This window comes from Triturus cristatus, chromosome 1_1 (assembly GCF_964204655.1).
Source record: "Triturus cristatus chromosome 1_1, aTriCri1.1, whole genome shotgun sequence".
Lineage (NCBI taxonomy): Eukaryota > Metazoa > Chordata > Amphibia > Caudata > Salamandridae > Triturus > Triturus cristatus.
Window position 1 is genome coordinate 541793017 of NC_140579.1, and position 27086 is coordinate 541820102.

Sequence of the window (27086 nt, forward strand, 5' to 3'; positions counted from 1 at the left end):
GAAAGGCCGCCCATCGGGGGGACTGCTTGTGTGGGTAAATATTAAGAACAACTGGTTGGTAGAGACCCACAATAGTGTCTCCCCCGACCTTCTTCATTTGACCATAAAAGGTCCACGTGGTGGTCCTACCCTAGAACTATTCAACATCTATGCTAGAGGTAATGTGGGTGGACAAGCCTCCCAGACAGTTTCCGCCCTGGATCACAAACTGACTCTTATTGATCCCCACTCTAGTATCATCATCTGTGGGGATTTCAATTGTACATTTGAACCCTTATCCTCGGAAGATCTAATGGGGACCAGTGAGTTTGATCTCAAATGGGACATTCCGCCCCTAGAGCTTACTCCAATTAAGAAATGGTCTCAAAGGGCAGTTCAATTGAATGCCTTTACTCAAGAGTTTAATTTACGAGCAGTGAACGGTAGATCCAAATCTGATACGGGCGGTGCTTTTACATTTAATAGGCTAACCACCCCGTCACGTATCGATTATATCCTTGTTGACATCTATTTCTGGGGGAATGTTGTGGATATGGTCGTTAAAAATACCATAGATAGCGACCATAACCCACTGTGTTTACAAATTAAAGATGTTTGGCTGAACTCGGACCACGAGAACAATCGACCACCTGTGATGTCAACTAAAGAAGTTTCGCTGGCAGGTTGCAATAGACACCTCAAATGGCATGGAATCTCACAACATGAGGGGAAGCTTGCATCAATTAAAGAATTATTAGCCAGGAATTATATTAAGCTCTCTGAAGCCAGTAACAAAACGGATGACCCCCAACTTATATCCTCCCTTTACCATGACACCATTAATAAGATAGGGGAATTTTTTATTCTGGGAGAGAATCCTCCCCGTAAAGTGGACCCCGTGCAAGGCTCTAACCCATGGTATTCTAAAGATTGTAGAAGGGATAGAGCGACCTTATCAAAAGTCCTAAGGAAACAAGATATCAACTCAATTAGAAGGGCGAGACGGGACTATTCTAGATCTTTGATAGTCGCCAAACGAAATTGGGAGGAAATGCACTGGCAGGAATTAAAAGAGGCAGCATGAAATCGAAATTCCCCGGTCTTTTGGGACCTCCTAAACCGAGGCAAACGGGCTAAAACCACATCTATCCCAAATCATATAACAGAGCTGCAATGGTTTAACCATTTCTCTGCTATATATGCAGGAGAGACTGCCTCCGTAGACCATGTGGAGGAGTACTATTCGCCCCCTGCCATACATTTTCCAGCCGAGACCAACTTCGGGACCCAAGAAGTTATCCTGGCTATCAAAAGTATTGCACCCGGCAAAGCGGCAGGCCCAGATGGCCTTCCAGGTGATCTTCTTCTACACGATCCAATCCCATGGGCTTCGTTCATTTCTGTTGTAATGAACGCTATAGCTAAGGGTTCTACAGTACCTGAGTCATGGAAAGCTGCAGTGGTAATTCCCATCTATAAAAAGGGCAATAGAGAGGACCCTGCCAACTATAGACCCATTAGTCTAATTGACGTAATACAGTAAGTGGTTGGCAGGGTTCTCCTTATGAGATTGAGGTCTTGGATTGAGAACATGAATGTTTTATCTCATTTTCAATCAGGTTTTAGACAAAAGGTAGGCACTATGGATCAAGTTTTTAGATTTTTTATGATCTACTGGAAAGTGGTAGTTTTAGGCAAAGGCACTTTATATTTAGCTTTCATAGACCTAAAGTCTGCTTTCGATTTAATTCCCCGCCAAAGATTGTGGCAGGTCCTATCCCAATTAGGTGTCCCCCAAGAGATTCTTGCCTTTTTAAAACTTCTCCACGAGAACAACCATGCAAACATCAGATGGGGTGCTCAGGGCCAGCTTTCAGGGAGTGTCGCGGTGAACAGGGGGGTTCGCCAGGGCTGTGTATTAGCTCCCACCCTGTTTTCTCTATACATTAACGGGGTGGTGGATCTCCTTAGAGAGGTTCCAGCTGATGCTCCAGTCCTGGCTGGTGAAAAAGTTCCTACTCTCCTGTTCGCCGACGACACTCTCCTGATTTCCAAATCTCCGGCTGGCCTGCAAAAAATTCTAAATAGGTTTGACTCTTTTTGCAAGTCCCATGGTCTCATCATAAATACAGAGAAAACTAAATTAATGGTTATCAATCCTCCAAGACGATTTAGATATGCCTTTAGTCTGGATGGCACACTGCTAGACTTCGTGGACTCCTTCGACTACTTAGGCATATGCATTGTAAAAGGGATGAAGTGGAGCTCGCACTTGACCAAGATGCTCCTATGCCACAAGAGGGTATCTGGTACATTATTCGAGAACAACATCTCTCTACTAGTGGACCAGTGGCACCGGCCCTTGTGGTATATGAAGCACAGGCATTATCTAGCTCTATGTATGGGGCAGAAATTTGGGGTTATGAAAACATCCATGACCTGGTCATGTCTGAGAACAAATTCATGAGGAATCTTATCTCTGTTCCCACTTCATCTCCTCTAAAACCTTTTTTTTATGACCTAGGCAGACACTCCATTCAGGACATTGCACGACTCCGACCTTTATTATTTTGGGCAAGACTGCGTCGGACACCGGAACTTGCCAAATATGCTGCAGGCTTAACTGAACTTATATCAGCTGATACTGGGAGGAGGTTAAAATGGATTTCCCATGTAAAACAAATGCTGAGAGCCATTGGTTATGAAGACTGTTGGGAATCCCAGGTACCCCCCTCGAAACAGGACCTCAAGAAGGCTTATTGGAGTTGGGTTAATACAAGAGAGCTGAATAATGCAAAGTTGGGGAAGATGAGCGAAGCATTTTTTGAGCATAAGCCCTTTTGTAAATTGGAACCCTATCTTGACTTTATTCAGACTCCACTTGACAGATCACTATATGTGCGCTTCAGGTTAGGGACCCTTCCTCTCAATTTTGTTACTGCTAGTTGGAAGGGTCTTTCCCCTATGTCTGTCGGCTGCCCGAGCTGCACAGCACCCAAAGAGACTATTCCCCATTTCTTATTCGCCTGTTTTTATTACAGAAGAGCGAGAGCCAAGTGGTTGAGACCGATTTGCAGAATGCTGGGTAGTCGTGACTACCGCATTGTGTTACGCATTCTACAAACAGATACCTCGTCCCTCACTATTGTTTGTGGAATTGCTAAGTATTTGGGTTGCGCTTGGCTACTGCGGAAAAAAAAACTCGCTCTTCATATGCACTAAATTATTTAAGTGGCCTGTTTTTATTATCTGATTTTTATCCAATTATAATGAAATTTGGGTCTCTAAGCTTCTTGTACTTTGCACATATTGTTTTTATCTTGTCACATAGTCTTTTTAGATATATTTATGATCGACCAATTCTTTTTATTGTTAATGTCTACTTGATCCTTTTTACATAATTCTATGTTGTGCTTTTATGATAATTTTTATCGAATAAAGCTTTACCTACCTACCTATATTAGAACATTGGAATGTTGAGCACTCCATTGAAGACAATGGAGTGCTCCTGGCTTCTAATGGCCGGCAGAAGCCTGGAGCTCCAACATTCCAATGTTTGTTCACAGATGTTGCTGTGAACAAAAGGCCTCATGGAGCCCGAGGGGGTTACAGTCACCTCGGGCTCCGTGAGGCCATTGTATTACAAATTAGAACATTCCGCCCTCCAGGGGTGGAATGTTCTTATAGCCTTACAGCCTCTGTAGTGGGCGCTACTGGGCATTAAATGCCCTCTTCCTTGTTAAAGGCTGGTGCCGACTTTTAATGCTGGAGCGGGCCTTTAATGGCTGATAGAGCCCTCTACGTCTGGCTTTAAGTCTATTTTACAACATTGGAATGACGAGGCTCTATTGAAGCCAATGGAGTAACTCTGGGCTTACAATGGGTGGTATAAGCCTGGAGCTCTAACATTCCAAAATTTGTCTTCATGTTTCTCCTTTTTTAATTTAGAACATTCTACCCTTAGTGGGTGGAATGTTCTAATGGCCTTATAGCCCTTGTGCCTCGTGCTTTACCGGTTTTTAAAGGCCCCCTTGCTCATCAGGTTCAGGGCCTTTAACAACTTTTATAGCCTTTGACAGCGGGCTATAAGACTATACTCGTACTGTCACATACAGCTGAGCTTGTCTTTCAGAAATTGTGGAAATAGGGTGCTAAAACGTGCTGTTGACCAATCTGGCTATTTGGGTATTTCATATAATGCACATGTCCCACCTTGCTAAACCAGAACATAGTGCAGAGGAAGGGATTTATGAAGCCAAACAATACTGTTAATGTCTACTCTATGCATCAGATCAAAAAATGAATGTTAACATTTAACTTCCCTCTTGTTGCATATCTGGCCATGACAGGGGGTGGAAACGAAGAGATCGGTGTTCTTATCCAGAGCTACATTAGAGAAATTGAAGAACTGAGGTAAGCTGTACTAGAGATATATTGCAAATATACATGTTGTGACTTCTCGGTAACCAGAGGTGCGACCTATTTATTTTTTTGGATATCCAGGCCATGACAAATCTATGAAGCATTGACAAAACATTGAGCAGATTTTCTATGATTTCTTGCTATGAATTTATGTATATATTATGCTAGAAATTTTGTAAAAAGTACCGTGAAATTTACAATGAAAAAGGAGTATAGCTGAGTAATTACTATTGGTCATAAAGTTTGTTGGATATCAAAGAGATGTGATTTAAAAAAAAGTAATAACAACATGGCAAAAAGAAAAATAAAGCTCCTCTGGTTATAGAAGACTCAAAAAAGGTAAAATAAAAAATCTTAACACTTCAGCACACCTTGCAGAAATCAAAGACAATTTGCAACATTTGTTTAGACAGGCACAGCAAAATGTATAAATCATACAGCAAAGGGCAAAGAAAACCCACTGTTCAAGCAGAATTGACAGTGCCAAACGCCCAACCAAGGAGCTTGTGAGGTACTATTAGATTTACAACAGCCTGAAAGCACTCAAACAGCTATCCTTCATTCTCAAGACTTCAGCAACAAACTGAAAACTTACTACAGTACCAAAGCAGACACTGTAGTCTCATATCTAGCAAACAAGAGAGACAGCTGTCACCAGATACCACTTAAGACCAGTATTCCATATAAAAATTCCTCCATCTCTATTGTCCTACTGAGAAATCATAATGACAGAATTTCTCGACCTTGTGCTGGGCACAGGCAGCTCTGGCTGCCCAACAGAATACTCAGATATTCAAGAATGTTCTATGTTGATATAAGCAGTTATACCAACATTGAATATAAAGATTAATTCTCTACCTGCATGAATCTTTACTAGGACCTAAAAATTGCATACATATGACCATTAAATAAGAGAAACAATCTGTACGTGAAGACCCTAAATGCTATAGACCAATTTCTAATGGACTCTTCCTTGGAAGACTCTTTGAAAGAGTAGCATATCTCAGTTCAGTTCTGTTCATATCTGCAGAGCTCTCAATTTCTAGAAGATTGCCACTTACTCAGACTAGCAAACGGATTTCCGCCCAGGAAGAGGCACAGAACGGGCTCTAATCATCATATGAGATGACTTTAAAAAACTGTAGATGAAAAAAGTGTATCCTGGATATCTATACAACTTTCAGCACAGTTCACCATCAAACCTTAATTCTCAGACTCATTAGAAATCAGTATTGATGGTATAATTCTTGCTCGGATCTCTTCCTACCTTTGCAGGACTAACATGATATATATGCACTCCTTCTTCTCAACACCTCACAAAATTAAAATGGGAATCCCCAAGGATCTATCATCTCTCTGCCCCTCTTTTATGTATACATGGATCCCTTGCCCCTTTTTTATGTATACATGGATCCCTTACCAGAGCTAATCACCAGTTTTGAACTTATCTTCCACAATTATGCGGACTCCCCACAAGGAATTCTAAAACTGGAAAATCCCATAGACATACCAAACTCAAAACCTCCTAAAACACTAGACTACTGCATAATATGTACCTATCTTAATCTAAATGTGTCAAAAGCAGAAATGCCCACTTTTTGGAAATTGGAAAACCCATGACCCATTAACGCTCGGGCCAGATGATCTAGGACAAACCCCAAAAATAGTAAAATAAGCTAATAACATTGGCATTGTCGTGGACTCTGCTCTATTAATAAATGCCCAAGTGGACAAACTAACAAAGTCAGCCTTCTGAACTATGAAGATACTCTATCACATTTTCCTATCTTGAATTTCTACATAGGGTTAAAGCAACAACATCATTCATCCTCTCAAAAGTTGGTTACTCAAAAGGTCCCTATCAAAGGAGTCCTTTCCCAGCCATGAGATGGCTCCAAGTTGGATTCAGAACTCAGCTGCACGATACACACACACACACACACACACACATCTCCCCTAGATCTCCCATACCTTGTAGACTGTCCTTTGGTTACTGGTTGCAATTAACATTGGCAATCATATGGAATATAGAATAGTGGCTAAAAGCTGGCTAGTCCTACCCTGATAATCATGGATTTCCTGAGTCACTGTCTTCTCCAAAATGGAACTCACAATGAAGCCTGCTAAGTGACGTAACGAAAGTTTAAGGGGCCCCCCTGCAATGTACATTGTGGGGCCCGCTCCGGATTTAATCCAGAGGCTCAGGTCTGAGTACTGTGCTGAGGGCCCCCCGCACCGCGGGGGATGCAGGGGCCTGTGTTACACCCCTGAGCCCGCTCTGTCCACAATCAGAATTTTTGCTCAGCATGTCAATATCTTATGCAAGGACTCAATCATTCCTATTTGCTGACAAACCTTCTTTCAACCATTTCCTGTATATTTAAGTATAAAATAAAAGTATTATCAAATATGCAAATGCTCTTGCTTTTTTCTGCTTTCGTCTGCTCATGCATGTTTGAAATTCAACAATCTTTCTCCCACTGCATAAGTGCATACTCCCTGCACTAAACAAAAAGACTTTGCTTTTTGACCTTTGAATATCTACCATCCTCTCCATTCCTGGTTCCCCTTTCTTGATCCTTGTTGCAAATTGCATGTCCTTATTCAATTCCTACATAAAGCTGCATACCCTGCCCCTTAATGGACTGTCTGTATATATTTGTGTGAATTGTCTCTGTCTTAACCCATAGCTCTTAACCCGTCCCTTCTCACAAACAGGTAATCACGTATATGTAGTGTATCAATCATCTAATCTTCCTCTACCCTATCTATTCACCACACCAATCATTCATACAAACTTACATATATATGACATGCAACTTCTTTTGAGAGCTTCCTCTACAGTATCTATTCACTCCACCAATCATTCACACAAACTAACATCGCCTCCATTGTCTCTATCTATGACATCTAACTCCCTGTGATTCCACCACCATTAAACTTGGGTAATGCATATAAAAGCTTCTTCTCAGAACACAATCCTACGACTAACCTAACTAACTCACTATACATCACTTCAATGTCTCCTCAGGGGTAGTATGCGCTATATAAATGCCAATGCAATACAGTGTAATAGGATACCATGTTTGTTTTGTATTTGACCTATAGTGATGTTGGCTCACTGCAGCTTAGAGAGCCTCTATGAATTGGCAGTAGACAAAGAAAAGAACAAAATCCCGATCCCGAAGAGTGTCCTGCATCACCGCCTATTGTTCCTCCTGTTGGTGGAACCCATAGCAGCAGTTATGCTTCAGTGGCCTGTGAGTGTTGGGGTCCCTACACCCGCAAGCCCTTCCAAAAATACTCCTGTATGTGGATGATACTCTGCTTACAACCACGGAACTGCACAGCTCCCTCCCGGCCCTCATGTTGATCATCACAGACTTTGACGTATCTCAGGTTACAAAGTTAACTAGGAAATAGTGAACCTCTTCCTACATTGAGGGTGACAACTAAGGCTTTTTAGCTGGTTATCAATTTCAATGGAATGCCTCAGGTACCTTGGGGTGTACCTTAACACAGGGCTAGCAAGGATGATACCCAATAACATAAACCCATTAATAGCTAGAGCCAAAACAGATTATGTGAAATGGGCACAGCTACACATGTCTTTATGGCATAGAATACAAGGGGTGAAAATGGTGCTAGTGCTCCGATTTACATATGTCCTGGGCGTTTTTCCACTGTCGGTCAACTTATCATTGCTAAGCACCATTGGGAGAGATAATAAGGCCTTTATCTGTGGTGCCTGGAAAACTACGTTAAAATTTTCCAAGCTCATTTATCCATAGATGGCAGGGTGGCCTAGGTGTCAATTCATGGACCATTACTACACAGCATTACAACTATTGCAACTGGCCAGCAGGCAACCAGGCACTGCGGATGCACGCCCCCTTAAGGGTCAACATTGAACAAAAACTTACATTCAGGGGGGTCAGGGTTGCAGCTAGTCTACAAACATAAGATCCACTAGTCATCTTATCCTGTTGTACACTCCATGATGAAATCTTGGGTACGTGCCCATAAACTGCTGCAAACAGATATTAATTTGCACATCCTTGCACCTATCTTGTAAAACGCTGCCATTTGTGTGGGCGGATGCGCCATACACTGGGTTTCATGACGGATGTGGTATCCTCGCTCCTGAACAGCTTCTGACACAGGACAGCCTTAAACCATTAGAAATGTTACAAGACAAATTGCACTTACCTATCAACCAGAGAGGGAAATATGTACAGTTTCATCACTGTCTCCGAAACAGAATAGGGGTACCACCCTGGCACATACAGGACCCCCTATTGAACGATACCTAGAGTATTGAGGCCTTCATAGAGGCATAATGGTGGGTTTTTATAAACTACTAATGTCTCCCTTCCATACCAAGCTTCCACTGTCAGAGTTGCACAAAAAGTGGCAAGAAATCTTACAAATTGAATACACTGACACCTACTGTGAAGAAATACATGAGTATCTTGACAGGGGTGTCGGTGAATCTAGAAAGAATCCTGGCTTTTCTGAATTGGTATTGGACCCTACAATAACTGTACAGTGAGTCTACTTCACCACACAAACTGTTGACGGTGTCGCAAGATGGGGTGTGATATGGTGCATGTCGTGCATGGTTGCCCAAACATACTTGGACTATGGTTTAGAATAAGGAATACTATCAGCAGAACCCTTGATAACCCATTACCCCTAACGCGAAAGCTGATCATGCTGCATGACTTGGGTGACCTCCTTTTTTTAACAACTCAAGAGTGACACTAAGGGCCCGATTCTGATGCGGTTTGGAAGGCTTCCTGACCGAATGGGTTTGGGAATGGCTTCCAACCGAATCAGATCGGGAGAGTCCAACCGACCGAGTACGAAGCATCCGGATGCTTCCAGATACGATTTGGTTGGACTTCCATTGACTTCAATGGGAGCCTTTGTTCCAACCGAATGCATAGGCTCCCATTGAAGAAAGGGGTGGCTGGGGAAAATCAGGCACCCTGTGGTGAGCACCCCCTTGTGCCTGTCACACTGTGCATGGCTGGTAAGGGAAGACCCATGGTACCACAATGGGCCCGATTGGGAAAGCTCCATGTACAGGGGGGGGCCACTACGGGCCCCCAAAGTCTGATTCCGACTGCCAATTCGAGTCAGAAAGCACGATTCGGAAAGGCTGTCCAAATCCAGCATTGTACTTGGCCGTTTGGAAACGCGGCCCTTAGAGACGTACAATTATGCTCCATACTGCTCGGTCATTCCAAATGCCGTCGGGTTTGGATTGGGATATTCTTAAAGCGTAAATCGCATCGTACTCAGATGGTTTGAAACATTTCCGAGTCGGTTGGAAAGACACATTCCCGATCCGATTTGGACATAGCAAATGCCGTTAGGAGGCCTTCCTAAGCACATCAGAATCAGGCCCTAAATCTCCATAGCACTCACTACAGCCAAGATTTGTATTCTGCACCACAGACGATCACCACACCTACCTACTCATGATGAGTGGATAACTGAAATGTATAAAACTGCCTCGTATGAGAGGCTCATATACAAACTATAGGTTATGATGGACGTTTATGTCTGGTTGCTCTTTCCAAATGATAATTCATAGTGTGCACAGATAAAGTAAAACTGAGCTAGATCGGCTATAAGCATACTCTCTATACTCCCTCACCACCTCCCCCACTTTCACCTCCCACCACCCACTTTCTCTACCCCCAACCAATTTATTCTTGCCAGAATCGCACATCTCGTATCCAAAGACAAGGCTGCTACAGCACTGTCAACTGCTCCCTACCCCCTCTACTAATTCCACATCCATGCATCCACAAATCACTCTTGCTTTTCTTCTTTGGTTCCTTTTTGTTGCCTTTCTGCTCTTAGATTTCTTGTTGAAATAATCCTGGCCTGTATTTAAATGTCTCAATGTACACTCTTTGGTTCTATCCTAATTTACCACACATTATTATTACAGTGCCATCATGTCAGACTTTGGTGTATTGGTGTTGATGTATTTGTCAGCTAGGATCCTGCTGTTCCTTCTTTCATTATTTTGTATCTTTTATTTTCTTAATCTTCATACTATTTTATTGTAATACAAAGCACTCACTGTGATATTCTGCTAGACATGGACCTTTGAAGATCTATACTAATTTCTGTTAACGATGGTCAAGAAGAATTTCGATGTTCCTCTGTACATTTCGAAACAAAGGATAAAGACATCAAAAACACCAACATCTGCTCCTCATGGTCTTCTTGAATACAGCATGGTCTGAGGTCATGTGTGGTGCCACCACGTGCTAACCTGAGACAAGCAGTCTCAGATGCCTATCTCTGCTCTGAGCTAGGATGTAAATGGCATGACATTGTACATAGAAACATTTTATATGGATTGTTCCAATAATATCTAGAGTCGCAAATGAATTTCTGTGAATCAGTTCTTTAGTCTAATATTAGAAAGATGGCCTTATTTTTGGAATTAGAAGAACATTGCAATCAAATAGCATTGTAGCTGTGCTTGCTATGAATCTGTGTAGCAGCACTACTGGCTGCAGAAACACGTTAATCTATATGGCAGATACACCCTGTCATGTCTACAATGATCTGGAAACTTGGTTTAATCCCACCTAAATGTAATATGGTGGTAACCAGTACTTCAAGCTGGGATTAAAAATGTACATCATGACTATCATTATAATGGACTTTTCTTAGATTTACTGACAGTCATGGAGAAAGATATAAATGAAAACATGTAACAATTTCTACCCTATAGTTCCAGTGGGCAATAAATTCCCTGGAGGATCCATCATGACTCCCAGCTGAGTTGAACTAATCCTTCCAAATCTGGGCTCTGCAATGGTATATGCCCGTGACTCGGTGAGATGTTCTAACTTCTTACCAACTTAATTATTTTGCACAACCAAGCTGTAAAATGATGGGTCTGACACGATGGGCAAATCTTTTCTACTCTGCCTGATGAGGGAGGATACTGCTTTAGCTCCAGTTACTCTCCATTGCAGAACCACAGGCACCATTTTAGTCCATAAAGAAAATTAAAATCAATTTGACATGAGAAAGAATAGTAAGAAGATGACTGGAATGTTGGGAGACTTGTTGGGACACATAAGTATGGACATGTATGAGCCCAACGTACAAAATCTCCCAGAAAAAGAGGAAAACTGCAGATGTTATAGGGACATGGACATTGATTCACCAAAATGCAAGGGCTAGAAGAAGTGACATTGCAAACACTTTCACCTTTATGGTATCACAGGTTAACCGCTTTCTCCCCCTTAATCATCTCACCCGTCCCCTATATGTGGTTGAGGGCTAAGACAATAGTTTGGAGTGAAAGTGAAGAAAGTTAAGTGGGTTCCATCATCCGTCTTTACATTCTCTTTCTGCCGCTGTCTTCATGACCCCGGAGACCAAAGGTAGTGAGGGCAGTACCAAGGGTACCAAAAGACAATCCAGGGATGGCAGCTTCTACCCCTGATGAACCCCAATTGATATCCAAGCATGTGAACTGTCAACAAACGATAACCTTTGTGACTGTGCTTGCATTGAGTCAGTGCCATATCTCAGTGGTACCCTCTCTGCACAAAAACACATTACAGGTCCACAGAAGCAAAATTATCACTCTCACACTTACTTATGCATTGTTGCATGTGCTCCTGTCTCTGCTGAACTTCAAAGCGAAAATTGTGGATGGTTTTTGAAAGTGAATAAATCACTATAGAACACATGCGGATAGGAAAAAACAGATCCAGCTGTGCCCGTGCTGAGGCAGCTGTGTACTATATTGAAATATTAATTTCCCAAATCTCACATTCCTAGGCTCATCTAGAAGTCGGATGTGGTAGAAAGAAGAGAGGTGAAAACTCGGTATAAATCAATTATTAGTGCCAGAGGGCTTTCTAAAGTTGACCCTTGCTCAGGTGAATTTGCTGACAAGGAACTCTCTTCGGGGTGAAGACTATCTTGCCTTGTGTAGCAGAAGTGCTTGGAGGAGTAGATTGTAGAGACTGGCATGTCATTGAAAATATTGTCTTGTGATCAGGTCTTAGAATCCTCCTTGAATTTCATCCAAAATCTTTTCTTCTCTCTTTTCTTCTCTCCACAGGACTAAGCTTCTGGAGAGCGAGGCCATGAATGAGTCCCTGCGCCGGGGTCTATCGCATTTGTCATCCCGACCCACTTATAATTTGAGTACATCGCCAGGACCAGGATTAATAATGGGCAGCCCTACAGTTTCCATGGAAGCAGAAGCAACTGATGTTATTAAGCGTGCCAAGCAGGATTTGGAACGTCTGAAGAAGAAGGAAAAGAAGCAAAGAAGAAAGAGGTAAAACAGACCAGAGATACAGCCCTATCAAATCTGGATCAGTGGATCCAGTGGGATGCATACAATTGCAGCAATTGCGGCTAGGCTGTTTGGAGCAGGCCAGGGCAGAAATAATTTAGCTGACATTGCTGATCATGGGATCAAGGAGATGGCAGTAGCCCTGCAAGATTGTTAACTTGCAAGTATTTTTGAGGCATCCAAACTTTAGAGTAAGTTGACCGTGACAGCTAGGTCTTGAGGTGACTTGACTGGCTGGAATGGAATGCTTGGCTTTATTAGTTTCCTGAGATATGTGGCCTTCAATTACAAATCCTATATTTCCTTCCAGTCCCGAAAAAGAAATCTTCAAAAAAAGACAACCAGTGCCTCCAGAAATTGGTGATGAGTCAGATGAGAATGAAGCTGAAGAGGTAGGTAAATGCTTATTTATTTAAGTTTTTTTATATGGTACTTTTATCCACTCATTGGGGACCTGAGCTCTGAGTCTTGGAGTAGTGGAGTATGACTGTAATTAAAAACCCTGGAAGCATGTAGTAGGTGGAACAACACCTGGCATAGTCATCCAGACGTAGGTGCAAGGGCAGAGGATTCCACAGGGTGGATCCTTGCACCTGTAAGTGAAGGCTACCAGATTTCTTGTACATAGTCCTGCTTATTGACAGAAGACCTTTGTTATAACATCTAAGGCAGTACAGGGTAAACAGTGTAATGAGAAAGGTGGATGAACAGCCGTGAAGTGCTTTAAATCATTGTGACGTCGTTTTTCAAGTTTGATCTCTCTTTTACTGGGACCGAATAGAGGGATTTTAGACATGTGTAATATGGCTTTCCCTTTTCAGATCATTTAACTGGTGGGAAGCATCGTTTTGAACTCTTTCAATCTTTGAAATGCTTGCTGTGGGGAGTCCAGTGACTAGGCTATTACAGTGGTCCAAATGTTTTGGTAGCAGTACAGCACTCTCAAAATCCCCCTTTAGGAGTCTGAGATGGTAGAAAGCAGTTTTGAAGATATCATTTGCTTGAGGGTTGATTGAGAGGTCACTGACAAAGTACTCCCAAGTTGCAAGGCTTTGTTGGGTGACCTAGTTGGGTAAGCCGGGGAGGAGTGATGGCTGGGTGGGAAAGTGGGGGCTGATGACTTCCCTTAGCAGTTGGACTTCTGTTTATTCACCATTGAATCATAACCAGTTGTTCTTCATCCATCTTGGCTATAGATGAGGCAATGAAGCAAATAAAGGAGTTTTTCAGATTTGTCGTCCAGCCTGAAGTAGACCATTTTCATCCATATCCAAGGGACAGTCTATCTAATAGAAGTTCATGATGGCAGTAAGGGTTGTCATGTGAAGGTGACAGTCCAGAGCCTTGGTGAACTCCACAGTGGATATTTATGGTTTTGGAGATGAATAGTGCCAAGTTAACTTGATGGGAACAGCTTAGCCTATTGTCTCAAAACAGGACCAGGTAACTGAGCTGAGGAGAGCCAACTTTTCAGTAAGATATAATGGTCAATGATATTGAAAGCAGATGAAAGATCCAAGATGAAAGTAGTCCTTGGTCACGCGCCTCAAAAAGTTCTTCCCTAATGTTGAGAAAAGTGGTCTCATTACCTCAGCGGGGTCTCTAAAACCTGGTTGGTAGATGCTTAGGAAGTTGTATTACCTTTGGGTGTGATGCCAGGTGGCGAGTAATGACTCTTTTGAGTGATAGCTTAGAACCCTCAAAAGCACCACCAATATGTCTCTCCCATCCATCCACCAATCAACGTGTACTTAAAGCCCTACCACATGTTGATGCATGACGAGTAGAACTGGCACAGTTTAATATCTGTGCACTTCAAAGGCTTCTTGTACAGTTTCTAATGAGAGCTACAGATCCTTTGTACAAGAAAGAAAGGAAAGCCTGTCCCCACCTGGACCAAAGAGGCAGCTTTGTGAGGACCATGCACTCATATAAGTTGAGATGATTTGACACAGATGGAAAGGTCGGTAGGTCTGTTTGAGTTTGACACATGGCTGCACTTCACAAGCTATTTCTTCTCTGTGCATGCTATACATTTTTTTCTACATGATGCAGAGGCTAATTTTCGACTAGTCATGAACAGTGTCACATGTTGAAGGGTCAGTTTTCCTTGTTGGAATTCAACATTTAGGTCTGTTTTCACATTACTTTTTGCAGATACTACTTTCTTTGCCTTTTCTCCCAGTTTCATTTTCCACTTTGCTTTTCTTTTACTCCAATTTCTCTCCCCCGTACAACAATTTTCTTATTAAACTGTTCTTCGGGCAGATGTCTCTCATGCATTACAAAGGATTTGTACCTACGCAAAACTGAACTGGAATAGTATCTGCACATTCTGAAGTGGTAATAATGACACTTTTTAGATCTGGCTGGATAGCACAGCTAATGTAAATAGCAGACTGAGCCATAAGAAGCACTATTGTGAGAAGGATGAGTCGACATATTGATTCCATGAGCCCAGCATTTGTCTGGGCAGAAGCTGCTGTGCTACTGCTGAAAAAGAGTGCTTGCTCTGTTTACCTTGTGGGAAAGCTTCTGCTCGATACAGCAGGACTGAGTTGGTTATGGTGATAACCAATGATCAAGGCTATAGGCGTCATGTGCTTATGATGAAAAGTTACAACAAAGGCCATAGGAAAGATGTATTTTTGTGTGAATTACATATGCTAAAATCACCAATAGCCTTTAAAGGTGGATTGTTAAGCCCGTAGAGCTGTATTTTGTTACACGGAATCACACAGATTAGTGTAGTAGGCATGGGTTTTAGTGTTTGTTACCCCCTATACCAAACTCCGCGGGTACAAGATTTGCACTTTGATAATCACTCCTAGGAAGTGTGGTTTATTGTTTTGGCAGCTGTAATGTTGTATATATTTGCATGTTATGTCTGTATGCAATTGCTTTCTGGGAAGGAATATATTGCAATACAGTAGAGATGGTTATGGTGACAAGTCAATGATAAAAGCAATAGGCATGATTGTTTCACTCAAATGTTATTTCTGATGCCAAAGGTTTGATTTGTTTATAATCAAAAGCTTTGTCACATATTTATTTTGAATATGTACATGTTAGAGCTAATAGGCATTGGAAGCTAGATTGATATTACACCGTGTTTAAGTCCAGAGACAGGTATTTTGTTACATGGAATCTCACTCATTACCGAAGTAGCCATGCCTTTGATGTAGGTTACCCAAGTGCTAGATCTGCAAAGTGATAACCCTTTTTAGACCCTCTTTGGAGGGATTGTTTGTTGTTTTGCTAAATATAATTTGGTATATATTTTATAACGTTATGATTGTATTCCTGATAGTTGCCTTGCTGTTAGTTACCCCCTTTGGCAAACTCTGAGGGCCGAAGATTTGGACTGTGATAATCAATGCTAGATTGTGAGATGGGCATAACAGGCTTAGTTGTCTGCCATGGATTAAAAAAATTGTGAAAATACATATATACATGAATGCATATGCTAGCACAGAGGGACGTTGGGTTGCCCCTTTTCTAATATTATTCTGTTAGAGTGACCTTCATATTCTGCTTCCACCCATGGTAACAAAGAGCACGGGCATGGTCATCCTACTTTATCCACGTTGAACTGTGAATTTATCCTGATCACATAAGCATATTTGCCTGAAAATGGCAGGGCATCAGTAGCATGTCCTATGTATCAGTCCTTTAGTTTCCCATTTTTCTTTTCATAGGTCTACTTTCATTTTTATCCTTCTCCTTTTTTTGTTTGTATTTTTTAGAGTGTCCTGCAACACCCCCTACTGTCATACTGGGCCACTTACTTGCTGCTCTTTTCATCTGTAGTGCATTGCATGTCACATGGTCACTGCCAACTTTGAATGGCATTCTGCATAGTGTACCATTGGCTTACTGTTACAAGGTGGCCACTGTATTTAGAAGCATAACTCTCCTTTCTAGTCCTAATATCCAGCGTAAAGCTCATGATAGGAGGAAGAGTGGAGGCATTGCTATTATATTTAAAAATTCTTTTAAATGTCATGTTGAAACTAATCTAATTTCTGACTCGCAAGCTTATCTTTCACAATTTCGTTCTCTGCTACGCTCATCTTTTCAGCAATCTTAATATATTGCTGCCTGGGGGTGTTTGTGTAGTTTCTAAAATATCTTCCTGAAATTGCAGTCTCTTTAGCAAGCTCCTCCCCCAACGTTACCCTTTTAGGAGATTTTATATACACTTTGATGATCGTAATAAAACTGATGCTTTTGATCTTATCCAAGATTTGTTAGCGAGCCAATTAATACAAAAAGTTTAAGGCCCTACACAGAAGTAAGGCCATACTTTAGACCCTGTTTTTACCAACAATGAGCTGTCATTGGTGCTCCTATCCCTTTGTCTTGGTTGGATCATTCTAAAATCCCCAGCTTTCTGAAATCTTTAAGTCAACCCATTGTTATGAAATCTATTGACAAGAATGTCAGTCCTTGGTCTAAGCTGTCTGTGGAATCCTGTACCTCTGTGCTTAAAAATTCAAAGCCTAATTTTGATCCCAGCCCCATATTAGCCTCCGAAAAACTCACCCATTGGATGGAGTTATCCCTGTTAAATCTAGCCACACAAGGGTGGGAGAGAAAATGTCTCTGTGGTACTCGCCTAACCTCTGGTTACTAAAGCAAGCCTGTAAACAGATGGATAGGAGATACAATGAGTTTACTAAAATGAAATATAGAGAGTCCATAAAACTTTATCAATCTGAAATAAAAAAGGCACAGGTGCTTTACTACAGAGGAAAAATTAGTTAAGCAACAAACAATCCCAGGGAAATCTTCAGCATTGCGAAGAATCTTCTAGAGCTTCCATCTCTTGGTACACCACCTGATGTATCCTCTGATCGCTGTAACGAATTTGCTGAATTTTTCCATAGAAAAATTCAAGACATATATAATGCATTTCCTGGATCTCCATGTCCCAGTGACCTCTCAGCTATGAACAGGCCCCCGGATTATACTGAGCACATATTGGAGGAATTTCCAATTATGGACCTGGATATGCTATCGAACATTTTTGCTCAAATAAAATCGGGTTCCCCCCTCGATCCGGCACCTCCTCACATCCTACGCAAAGTCAATGATATTGTACTCCCAGTCATACTGGAAGTGATAAACCTCTCTATCTCCACCAGCTAAGTTCCACCTCTATGGAAACACGCTATGGTGAAAGCTCTATTCAAAAAGCCGAGCTTAAACCCGGATGTCATGGGTAACTATCATCCTATTTTATTGCTTCCTATAGTCTGTAAGGTCTTAGAAAAGTATGTTAACATGATTCTCTCTGAATTCCTAGAAATTCATAAATGTCTGCACTACTCTGAGACCGGTTTTCATCCTCAGTATGGAACAGAAACCGATCTTCCTGCCGTAGTCGAGGAATCTAAGAAAATTCTCGACCAAGGAGAAGTAGTAACCATCATCTTCCTTGATCTTAGCTCTGCATTTGGTACGGTCAACTTTGACATACTTCTCAACAGATTTAGTAATGCCGGTGTGTCAGGTGGAGCCATCACCTGGCTCCGATCCTACTTAAATGGTAGAACAGTCCAGGTTTTTGCAGGAGAAACAACTTCTAGGAGCCTATCACTCAGTTGTGGAGTGCCCCAAGGCTTGCCACTGAGCCCTACTCTATTTAACGTGTACATGAGACCACTTGCTGAGATTATCTTGCCATATGGGATTAAAATTGTCGCGTATGCTGATGATACTCAGTTGGTAGTAGCACTTAACCAGCCCCAGAATTCTCCATCTGACCTGGAATCTTGTCTTGAGAGGGTGGTAATATGGATGCAACACTCCTGTCTCAGGCTCAACGGAGAAAAAACAGAAATAATGCTCCTGGGCAAGTTGCCTAATATTGACCTTAAACAGATATGGCCAACTTGTCTTGGACATGCACTGGCCTCTTAAGTCTAAGATTAAAAGTCTAAGCATCTGGCTGGACAAATCGCTCAAATATGACCAGCAAGGAGTGGAAATAACAGGAGCCTGCTATGGTATTTTTAGACTACTTCGGAAAGTTCTACCTCTCCTTCCCATGGCAAGAAGAATCATGGTCCAAGCCTTGGTCCTCTCTCGTTCGGACTGCGGCAACTCCCTATATCTGGGAGTACCAAAATCTACAATAAGGAAACTTCAGTAGTCCAGAACTGTGCCGCGCGATTGCTACTTGGCATCCCTAAAACTCAGTTGGCTAAGCCAGGTCTAAAGACCTTACACTGGCTACCCATTTCGGAAAGAATAATATTTAAATCATTGTGTATAGCCCACAAGACTCTTTGGGGGAAAGGCCCCCCTATTAATGGTTCTCTCAACACATTTTACCGCCCCAGGAAACTCCTTCGCTCTGCTAACCTGAACTTAGCCGTTATTCCTAAGATCAGAAGGGTGAGGAGTGGAGGAAGTTCCTTCTCCCACAATATAGCTGGACTCTGGAACACCCTTCCCCTGCACCTTCGCTCAGACTTACCATCTTCCTTTTCGAAAGCTTTTTAAAACCTGGCTGTTTCATAATACCACTCTGGGAGTTATCAGATCTTCCCCCTGTTTTGGCTGCTAGCGTTGGGAGGCCTTAGGGTAGCTACGCGCTTAATAAATGTTTGTTAATAATAATGCTGAGCATCTTGGATCGATATAACAATGATGCACTCCAAGTTGGCCACCAAGAACAATGTTTACTGAGTGGACATATTGTAATGGTATTTTGCAAAGCGTGTCATTGTTTTATCGTTTTAAGATGGTCAAGTGGTAAGTTTTAAATGTAGCAGCCAGTTGGGAACTTTAAAACAATTATACACTATGAATAATACCATGATGTCATGTCTTTTTTATTTACCCGTTTCTTGCGGAGTTGTGTGTGTGTTTTTGTGAATGGTTAAGTTGGTGAATGTATGAGTCATTAGGTGAGCCAATGATGCATCAGTGCAAGGATGAATGTTGAGTGACTGCCGAGGGACTTTCAAATGTTAGCCCGAGGAGTAGGATTGACAATGCTCGTTCTATTCAAGTTTTGTTTCTGTGAATAACTGACTGACCTCTCAGTTCTTTTTACCTGCTTTGCCGTGATAGAGGGTTAGACTCCTGTGGCTATTCTAACTCCCAATGTTACCATGAAGTTAAACACACGAGCACACACATTCACGCACAGACACGTCGGAGTTATATTTTTCGCTGAAGCTCCCTTACACTATTTGGTCCTCAACTGCCACTATCTGGCCATTTATTTGTAGTGCACGAGGTGCCTGACCTAATCTCAGTCTCTCATTAAAAGATACAGACAGGCGTTCACGACATATGAAGTTTGCGACATGTTTAGATTGAGTCAAATCTGGAGGGAGAATGCAAGTCCAGAATACAATAAGTGAGTTATGTTTATCGTGCAGAGAATCAAAGAAGTGAAGGCCTTTTTTTCTCTCCGGATGCTTTGTATTGTAACATCGTTAACCTACTGGTGCGTATTCCTGACCTCAGGCATCCCCAGGCTGAAAAACTTCAGATTCAGAGGAATTCTGGAATAAAAGCCACACTCTCTTGAAGACCATCGACTGAGCTTTGATTCTGCGCGTTAGTAATACGCCAAGACATCAGACTGCACTGCATGGGCGTCCGCAGAAATGTTTCCAGGGGGGGGGCAAACTTTTTACTTCATCGCCGTCCTCCGACATGATTGAGCACAAGTATTAAATAATTTTTTAAAAAAATCTATAACCACCTCTCTCTCTCCGTTTTCTGCTCTTCTCCCTTTCCCTTGTGTGAGGTCACTCTGTTTTTTTGTTGTGAGCCCTGCAGGATGCTCTGCGTTTCATTCACGCAGGGGCAGGGCTCACTTCACACCTCACCCCAGTTCAAGTGTCTGCCTAATGCTGTTATCATGCAGATGCAGCGATTAAGCTAAAAGAAAGAGATAAAGGGAAAGCTAATCACGGCCACAAACCCTGCCCTGCCCAGTCTGCAGCACCTCAAAGGGATGCGGTGTCATGTTGCCATTTCAGCCCATGGCAGCCGGGCCCAGGAGAGGGCTCCCCCCTCACCCTCCCACCCCGCCTTGTGTCTTTCACAGTTCACCAAATCTGCGAAACAAAGGGAGGGGGTTGCCCACCTGTAACTACAATGGCACCATTTCAAAAGCATGATGGACTCGTGGGGGGCCCATTCTAGTTAGACAGCCGCGAGGTCCAGCTGCCCACACTGCCCATGCCTAGCGCCAGCCCTGACTGGGTCTGCACCAGCGATCCAGGGGGGGGGCAAGTGCCCCCTTTGCCCCCCCCCTGCGGACGCCCATGCTGCACTGCACTAATAATAATAAATAACCTCACTTTTGTTTGACTGATTTTAACAAATAAACAATCACGAAAGCGATGAATGACGTCTTCCCCTTGGACCTCACACTCTCCTTAGATTTTATTATATCAAACGATGATAGGCAACGTCTGCATCCTTTTAAGGCGTTTAAAAGCAGGCATCAATATGGTTTAAAAACATTTAGTATTTATTCATGAACACGCGTTTTTAAGGCGCAAAGTAAATCCCAGCCTTGGATACAGCTTCTTTCCTTCCGGTGTGTTGCAAGGGCTGAATGACTGTTTCTTTTGTCATAATACTTGTAGAAGAAGATAGTAGGCCATCCCCTTAGCAGGCAGGCATCAGGCAGAGTGCTCAACGAGGACGACTTTCCTCATGAAAAACCAGGTCAAAGATATATTAGTTCTTTTAAATTACATTTTGCACCTGAATTTAGGGCATCGTCTTTATATAGCTAAAAGAAACAGCAAAAGTGTAGTTTCTGCACTTTGAGGCTTTTTCTAAAACGTATTTATTGGGTTTTAAATTACTTACAACTGCAGTCAGTTATACCTTCCTATTCCGAATACAAATGCAGTCTGAGCACACCTTCATGCAGGTGGTTTCTGCACTTTCTACTTAAACTTATTCTGCAGACCGCCCACCTTTTCGGAATCTACTCCCTCTTTCGTTTTGCTATATTCCCTAGACGAGAACCCTATTTGGATTATTCTTTATTCACTCAACTATGTTCCATGACAAGTTTGTTATTTTTCTGAGTTTTAAGTCTTCCTTCAATTTGTTTAAGCGCATGTTTTATTCATTCTGATACAGGCTAGAAAGCCTACAGTTATTAAAGTCAAGGTGGCCATTATGATTTAAGGTGCATGGAATGAAAACCCCAGATGGACCAGGTGGTCCTTTTCTGTCACCCCTATCTGTATGGCAAGGTCTTGCTCATAAAGTATGGATTTGCGTACTTTCGCTGTCTGGTTACAAATGGTTCATCGCATGTTCTGCTGCTCAGGAGGAAGAGGAGGAGCGAGATGAAAGTGGCTGTGAAGAAGAGGATGGCAGAGAGGACGAGGATGAAGACTCTGGCAGCGAGGAGAGCCTGGTGGACTCTGAGTCGGATGCCGAGGAGAAGGGTGAGTAAACGGAGCAGTAGCATTAATAAACAGGTGTGGTACTATCATTAAGGCTATTGTCAAGGGTGGGTTTCATCCTATTTTGGGTGAGAAGCTAATGGGGTTATTTCAATCTGCTAATTTCGAGATGGATTGAAGGGTGACCAACTGTCATTCCTGTGTGACGAGACAAAGAAATAGGTACATGCTAAAGGGCCAAGGGATGACTCAGGGGCTCGAAACTAAAGCCTAGAGGAGGAAGTACCTTCCTGGATGACCAACAGGGGTTTCCGGTTCTATGGAGCCAAGACAGAGGGACTCCTGATGAACATCAAGACATAATGATTAGGACATTAATACATTTCACTGAACTACAGGGATGCATTTTTGGGTGGCTTCTACAATATTACATTGCGAATCTGCCGGATATTCATAATGCAAATGTCAATCTAATTCTTTTTTTCTAAACATATGTTTTATTATTACTTCATTTATCTTCCAAACCCTTTTCAAAAGAAAGAATCACAACATGTCAATAATTTTGTTACAATTTTCTCAACAAAACTGTGCATGATATCATTCCAGATGAAACCATTCGGTCCATCTTGCCATGCCACCTGATTGTTAATAACAAATGATTGTAGAATATCTATGAGGCGAGTGTATCCCTTCATTGACTGGCGGTTAAAAAACGGTATTATGTTTAAAATCTTTGCTTAATACATGTGTCTTAAAGTCTCCATAGGAAATTTACACTCCACTGCCTTGATGAATCTTTACCATCTGCCAAACAGGAATTTCTGATCATTCCCTAGACCTCGATACAATGAGATCAGCAAATCCCTTATATCGGCCCCAAGGAATAGAATGTTAAAAAACAAACCAACTCTCTTTACTTTAGGAAGGACATTACAACTTTTTTCGAATTACCAGGGTTCTGACATCAGATTTTGTAATAGTGGTGCCTTTTTCTTTCACTTATATCCTTATGTTCATGGGGACAAATAAGTTTATAGTTTTGCATCATATAAATAAATCTGTATGTGTGGACATCAGCGCTCGTAAGGCTTGTTCATGCTACAGACTATCCACCAATGAGTGGCTAGGACAGACTCAACAGACCTGGCATACAGATGAAGTTAAGATGCTTGTTTTCTTTAAACAGTAGCACATAAACAGGGTTCTATAATCTGCATGTATAATAAACATTAATAAGGCGATCCAGAAATTAAATACTATTTTGCAAAAAAACATAAGGCAGCTTCTCTTTGTTTGAAGTCCAAGGAACCTCGAGGTTCATAGCTTAATTCAGGACTCCATGGTTGGACCTGCCAAGCCAAAGGTGCAGTATTGGAATCACCTCCATCAGAGTGGTGGAAGGTCATGGGTTTCTCATTGTTGGGGAGGAGTTTACCTGAAGTACTCCGCTCAAGTGCAGCAGGAGCTGCATCGGGGAAAAAATCTGAGTGGTGGCCCTCCCTGTGTTGTCTCTGGCCTGATTGTCTCGTCTCCCATCCTGACACTAGTCCCTATGTCTTTGCCCCCAAAGAACTTGACTCCTTGACTCCTGTTCCTGTTTCCGCCAACCTACGACCGCGAGGGCCTGGGAAATGTACCAATTATTTGTGTATATGTTCCCATTTAAAAACCCTTAGATATGTTTGGAGTCATTCCTGCATGTTAAAGAAATGTCATGGGTTTTCTATGCAAGATCATTAGTGCTTACATGGCAACCTTACACAGAAGTGCACTGAAAATGGAGACAGATCTGTCACTCTGAACTTTGCTGATGGCAAATCTGGTGACAGAGTAAGGGGCCCATTGAAGTTTTAAAAAGACACTCCCCAAAAGTAACAACATTTCGTTTAAAAAGGCTGATAGCAAAAGAAAAACTATGATTGTTTATGGTAGTGTCAAAATGCATGGATGCTATTGGAGTATTGTCACATTAAGCACATTTAGGCACTGTAGGAGTGGGAATCCAGGCCAAAGGGCGACATGGCAGATGAAGCGAGACATGCAAAAGGATGTGGTAAGCAAGGGATGTGTTGTGAGGTATGAGAGGGACACTGAGTGTAGAAAAGGAGACGCCGAAGAGCTGCCGTCTTTGCAGTGTATGGGGACTCAGGATGAAAACGGTCAAGGGTGAAGAGTTGTTAGGATTGTCTTTCTCCATATTGTCACACAGGCAAAACAGATAGATATATGACTTTTATGGGGAGGTTAAAAGTGGGGGAATATGTTGTTGCTTACATTCCTCTTGTCGCAGCAGTCAACCTCCAGGCTGATTTGGCCGACCTGACCTGTGAGATTGAGATAAAACAGAAACTGATAGACGAGCTGGAGAACAGTCAGCGGCGCCTGCAGACCCTGAAACAGCAATATGAGGAGAAGCTGATCCTGCTGCAGAACAAGATCCGCGACACTCAGCTGGAGCGAGACCGCGTGCTGCAGAACCTCAGTAAGTACCGAAAGATCTACAACCAAATCACAGAGATTCAGCAAAGTGCAACAAGCAGGTTAATGTCCATGGCAATGGCTCTTGCAGGCCAAGCTGCTCTAGCTAAGATGACTTAATTCAATTTCTCCCGGAATTTGAGCTCATCTTACTTTCTTCTTTGCAGAATTGGAATAAAATTGAATTAATGCATACACAAACTTTCTACATCACAGTACTTGTACAGTTAAAGGAAAACCGCTAAATCAAACCATCTGTAAACACATTTCCCGAGGACAGATCGGCACTGTCAAAGACTAGTGCATGAAATGTACCACAGTTGAACCCCTTGGACTCTGCTCAGTTACTGGTGGTACACTAATAATTTACCAGATCTGTGAGTCAAAGTGAATGAACCAAACCTCACAACTCCCAGAGGCTACAGGTTACTCAGCCACCAGCCTCCTTACTTCTTTTTCAATCGTACGTGTTTTATGACTTTTTATGGTTTTGGTGATGGAAGAATTGTCAGGTTGTAGGACAGGAAGGAATTATGGGACAAATGCTTATGCTTCCCATCAGTGGAAGGAATCCCACTGGGTACTGTCTTGCGGCTGCTCTGAGCTTTTGCACAAATTATATTCACCCTTTTTTCCAACTTTTCATTTGCATCTGTTTATAATTGCTCAAATCAATTCTGAATTCTAGTTATAGATTGTTCAATAATTTTTTTAACAATTCACTACCATGAACAAATCATGTATTGTTTCCAAAACAAGAGTTCATCACCACAATCCTTGATGTTAAAAGAACTTTGAGCGTCATTACAATGGCGGGCGGACCGGAGTCCTCCCGCCATTGTGGTGGGTATCGGGACCGCCCGCCATGGATGCGGCGGTCCCGCACGCCCAATTAGGATGCTACCGCCACCATGGTGGTCGCATTTTGCAATTTAACATAGTGGCGGGTGCTGCTCACTGCAGCACCCGCCTCGATGTTAAAAATGCATGTTGTGCATTTCACTGCACTACGTGGCAGGCACCGCATGGTACCTGGCACTTGGTGCAGTGTTATGTAGGGGGCACACTGCACAAACACCACCCCCAAACATAAGTGGGGCCCGCAACCGGCCCCAAAAACCAATCCCCGCTAGCCTTTCAATGGTGGTTTACCCGCCACGGAAAGGCTGGCTGAAGCCAGAATCCTAATTTGCCAGACAGTGCCTGCTAGGCACCGCCACCATTTTAGGGATGCAGACCGCTCTGCCAGGCAATTGGAATGATTGCCTTTGGGGGTTTCGTGGCGGACGGTCTTTGCTTACGCCACAGTCGCAGACTGGGTCCCCCCCACCATCGTAATGTGGCGGGGGAGAATCGCGTTCCGATAGTGGAAGGGCCGCCACCGCATGGCTGGTGGTGGCGGGACTTCCGCCATCATAATGACCCCCTTTCTATTGAGAAGTTCTCATTCATACATATCCCCTATGCATCGGACTTTCATTACCCTGTGTCAGGGGGTTTAACCTTAAGTAAAACAAAATACCACTTTACAAAGAATTAAACATACCACAAAGAAAACATGCATTATGTATATTAATACCTGTTTACAAAATCACCACACTGTGAATATACACCCATGTTTACTAGACCAAGTATTAAAGAAAACCCAAGTTTTAAAAAGAAAAGAAAAAACAGAGAATCCAGACTAATTGGTTCATGTGAGTTGCTCTATTAATAAATGAGCCAAGCGACACAGTCCATTTCAATTCATACACCACCGATGTGTATTCAAAACAAAATTGGTTGCAATTTTGAAATGTAAGCCCATGTGCATGCTTAATATGAAGTCTTGCCTCACATGTTGAAATGCAACAGATGAAAGATACATGAATCAAAAGATGGTAATATTACCGAATAATTCAGTTAATGGAAAAGATAATACAATATGATGTATTAAAATATGTGATTGCAAATTAACATCATTATACAGTACTTCACGTTAAAATATACAAAATAAACGATGCTATGGTAACCAAAGTATTTTAAATACGGTCAGCACCAACAATCCAAGTTATATTACAGAAAACAAGACATTTCCAGTCTTCCATTGATCCCAGGGGGTAAAGAGTATTTAAAGATTTTATCCCCAAAAAATAACGTTGCAACAATCGTTTTGCATTGTCAATACCTCGGACTGATGTTACCACTTCAAGGACCTGAAAATAAAATTGTGAAATATTGTGTTTACATTGAAGTCAATTGAAAGCCACACTGGGGGTTTTAATTTTATTCTGTATATTACTTTTGTGTTCTCTGATTCTCACTTTTAATATCCTTTCAGTTTTGACTACATATAGCTGGTTTCCAGGGCACTTCAAAGCATAAACCACCATGAGACTACTGGTAGTAAGGAAACTCGTAATATGCTTTGTGGTGCCGCAGTGGCACTGCCAAGCATATTGCAGCCTCAGACC

The 27086-nt window shown here is 42.2% G+C and overlaps 1 protein-coding gene across 3 annotated transcripts in view; it reads left to right on the forward strand.

Annotated features, from left to right (window-relative positions):
* Positions 1-27086, forward strand: part of KIF21B (kinesin family member 21B) — a 1294294-nt gene that overhangs the window by 819973 nt on the left and 447235 nt on the right. For 2 of the 3 annotated variants that reach the window (XM_085643177.1, XM_085643182.1), the window contains 5 exons: positions 4329-4392; positions 12515-12736; positions 13065-13146; positions 22077-22197; positions 24446-24637. In XM_085643177.1, the coding sequence (XP_085499303.1) occupies positions 4329-4392; positions 12515-12736; positions 13065-13146; positions 22077-22197; positions 24446-24637 (681 nt within the window). The remainder of the gene's footprint in view (positions 1-4328; positions 4393-12514; positions 12737-13064; positions 13147-22076; positions 22198-24445; positions 24638-27086) is intronic. The other variant, XM_085643184.1, reaches the window with a different exon arrangement.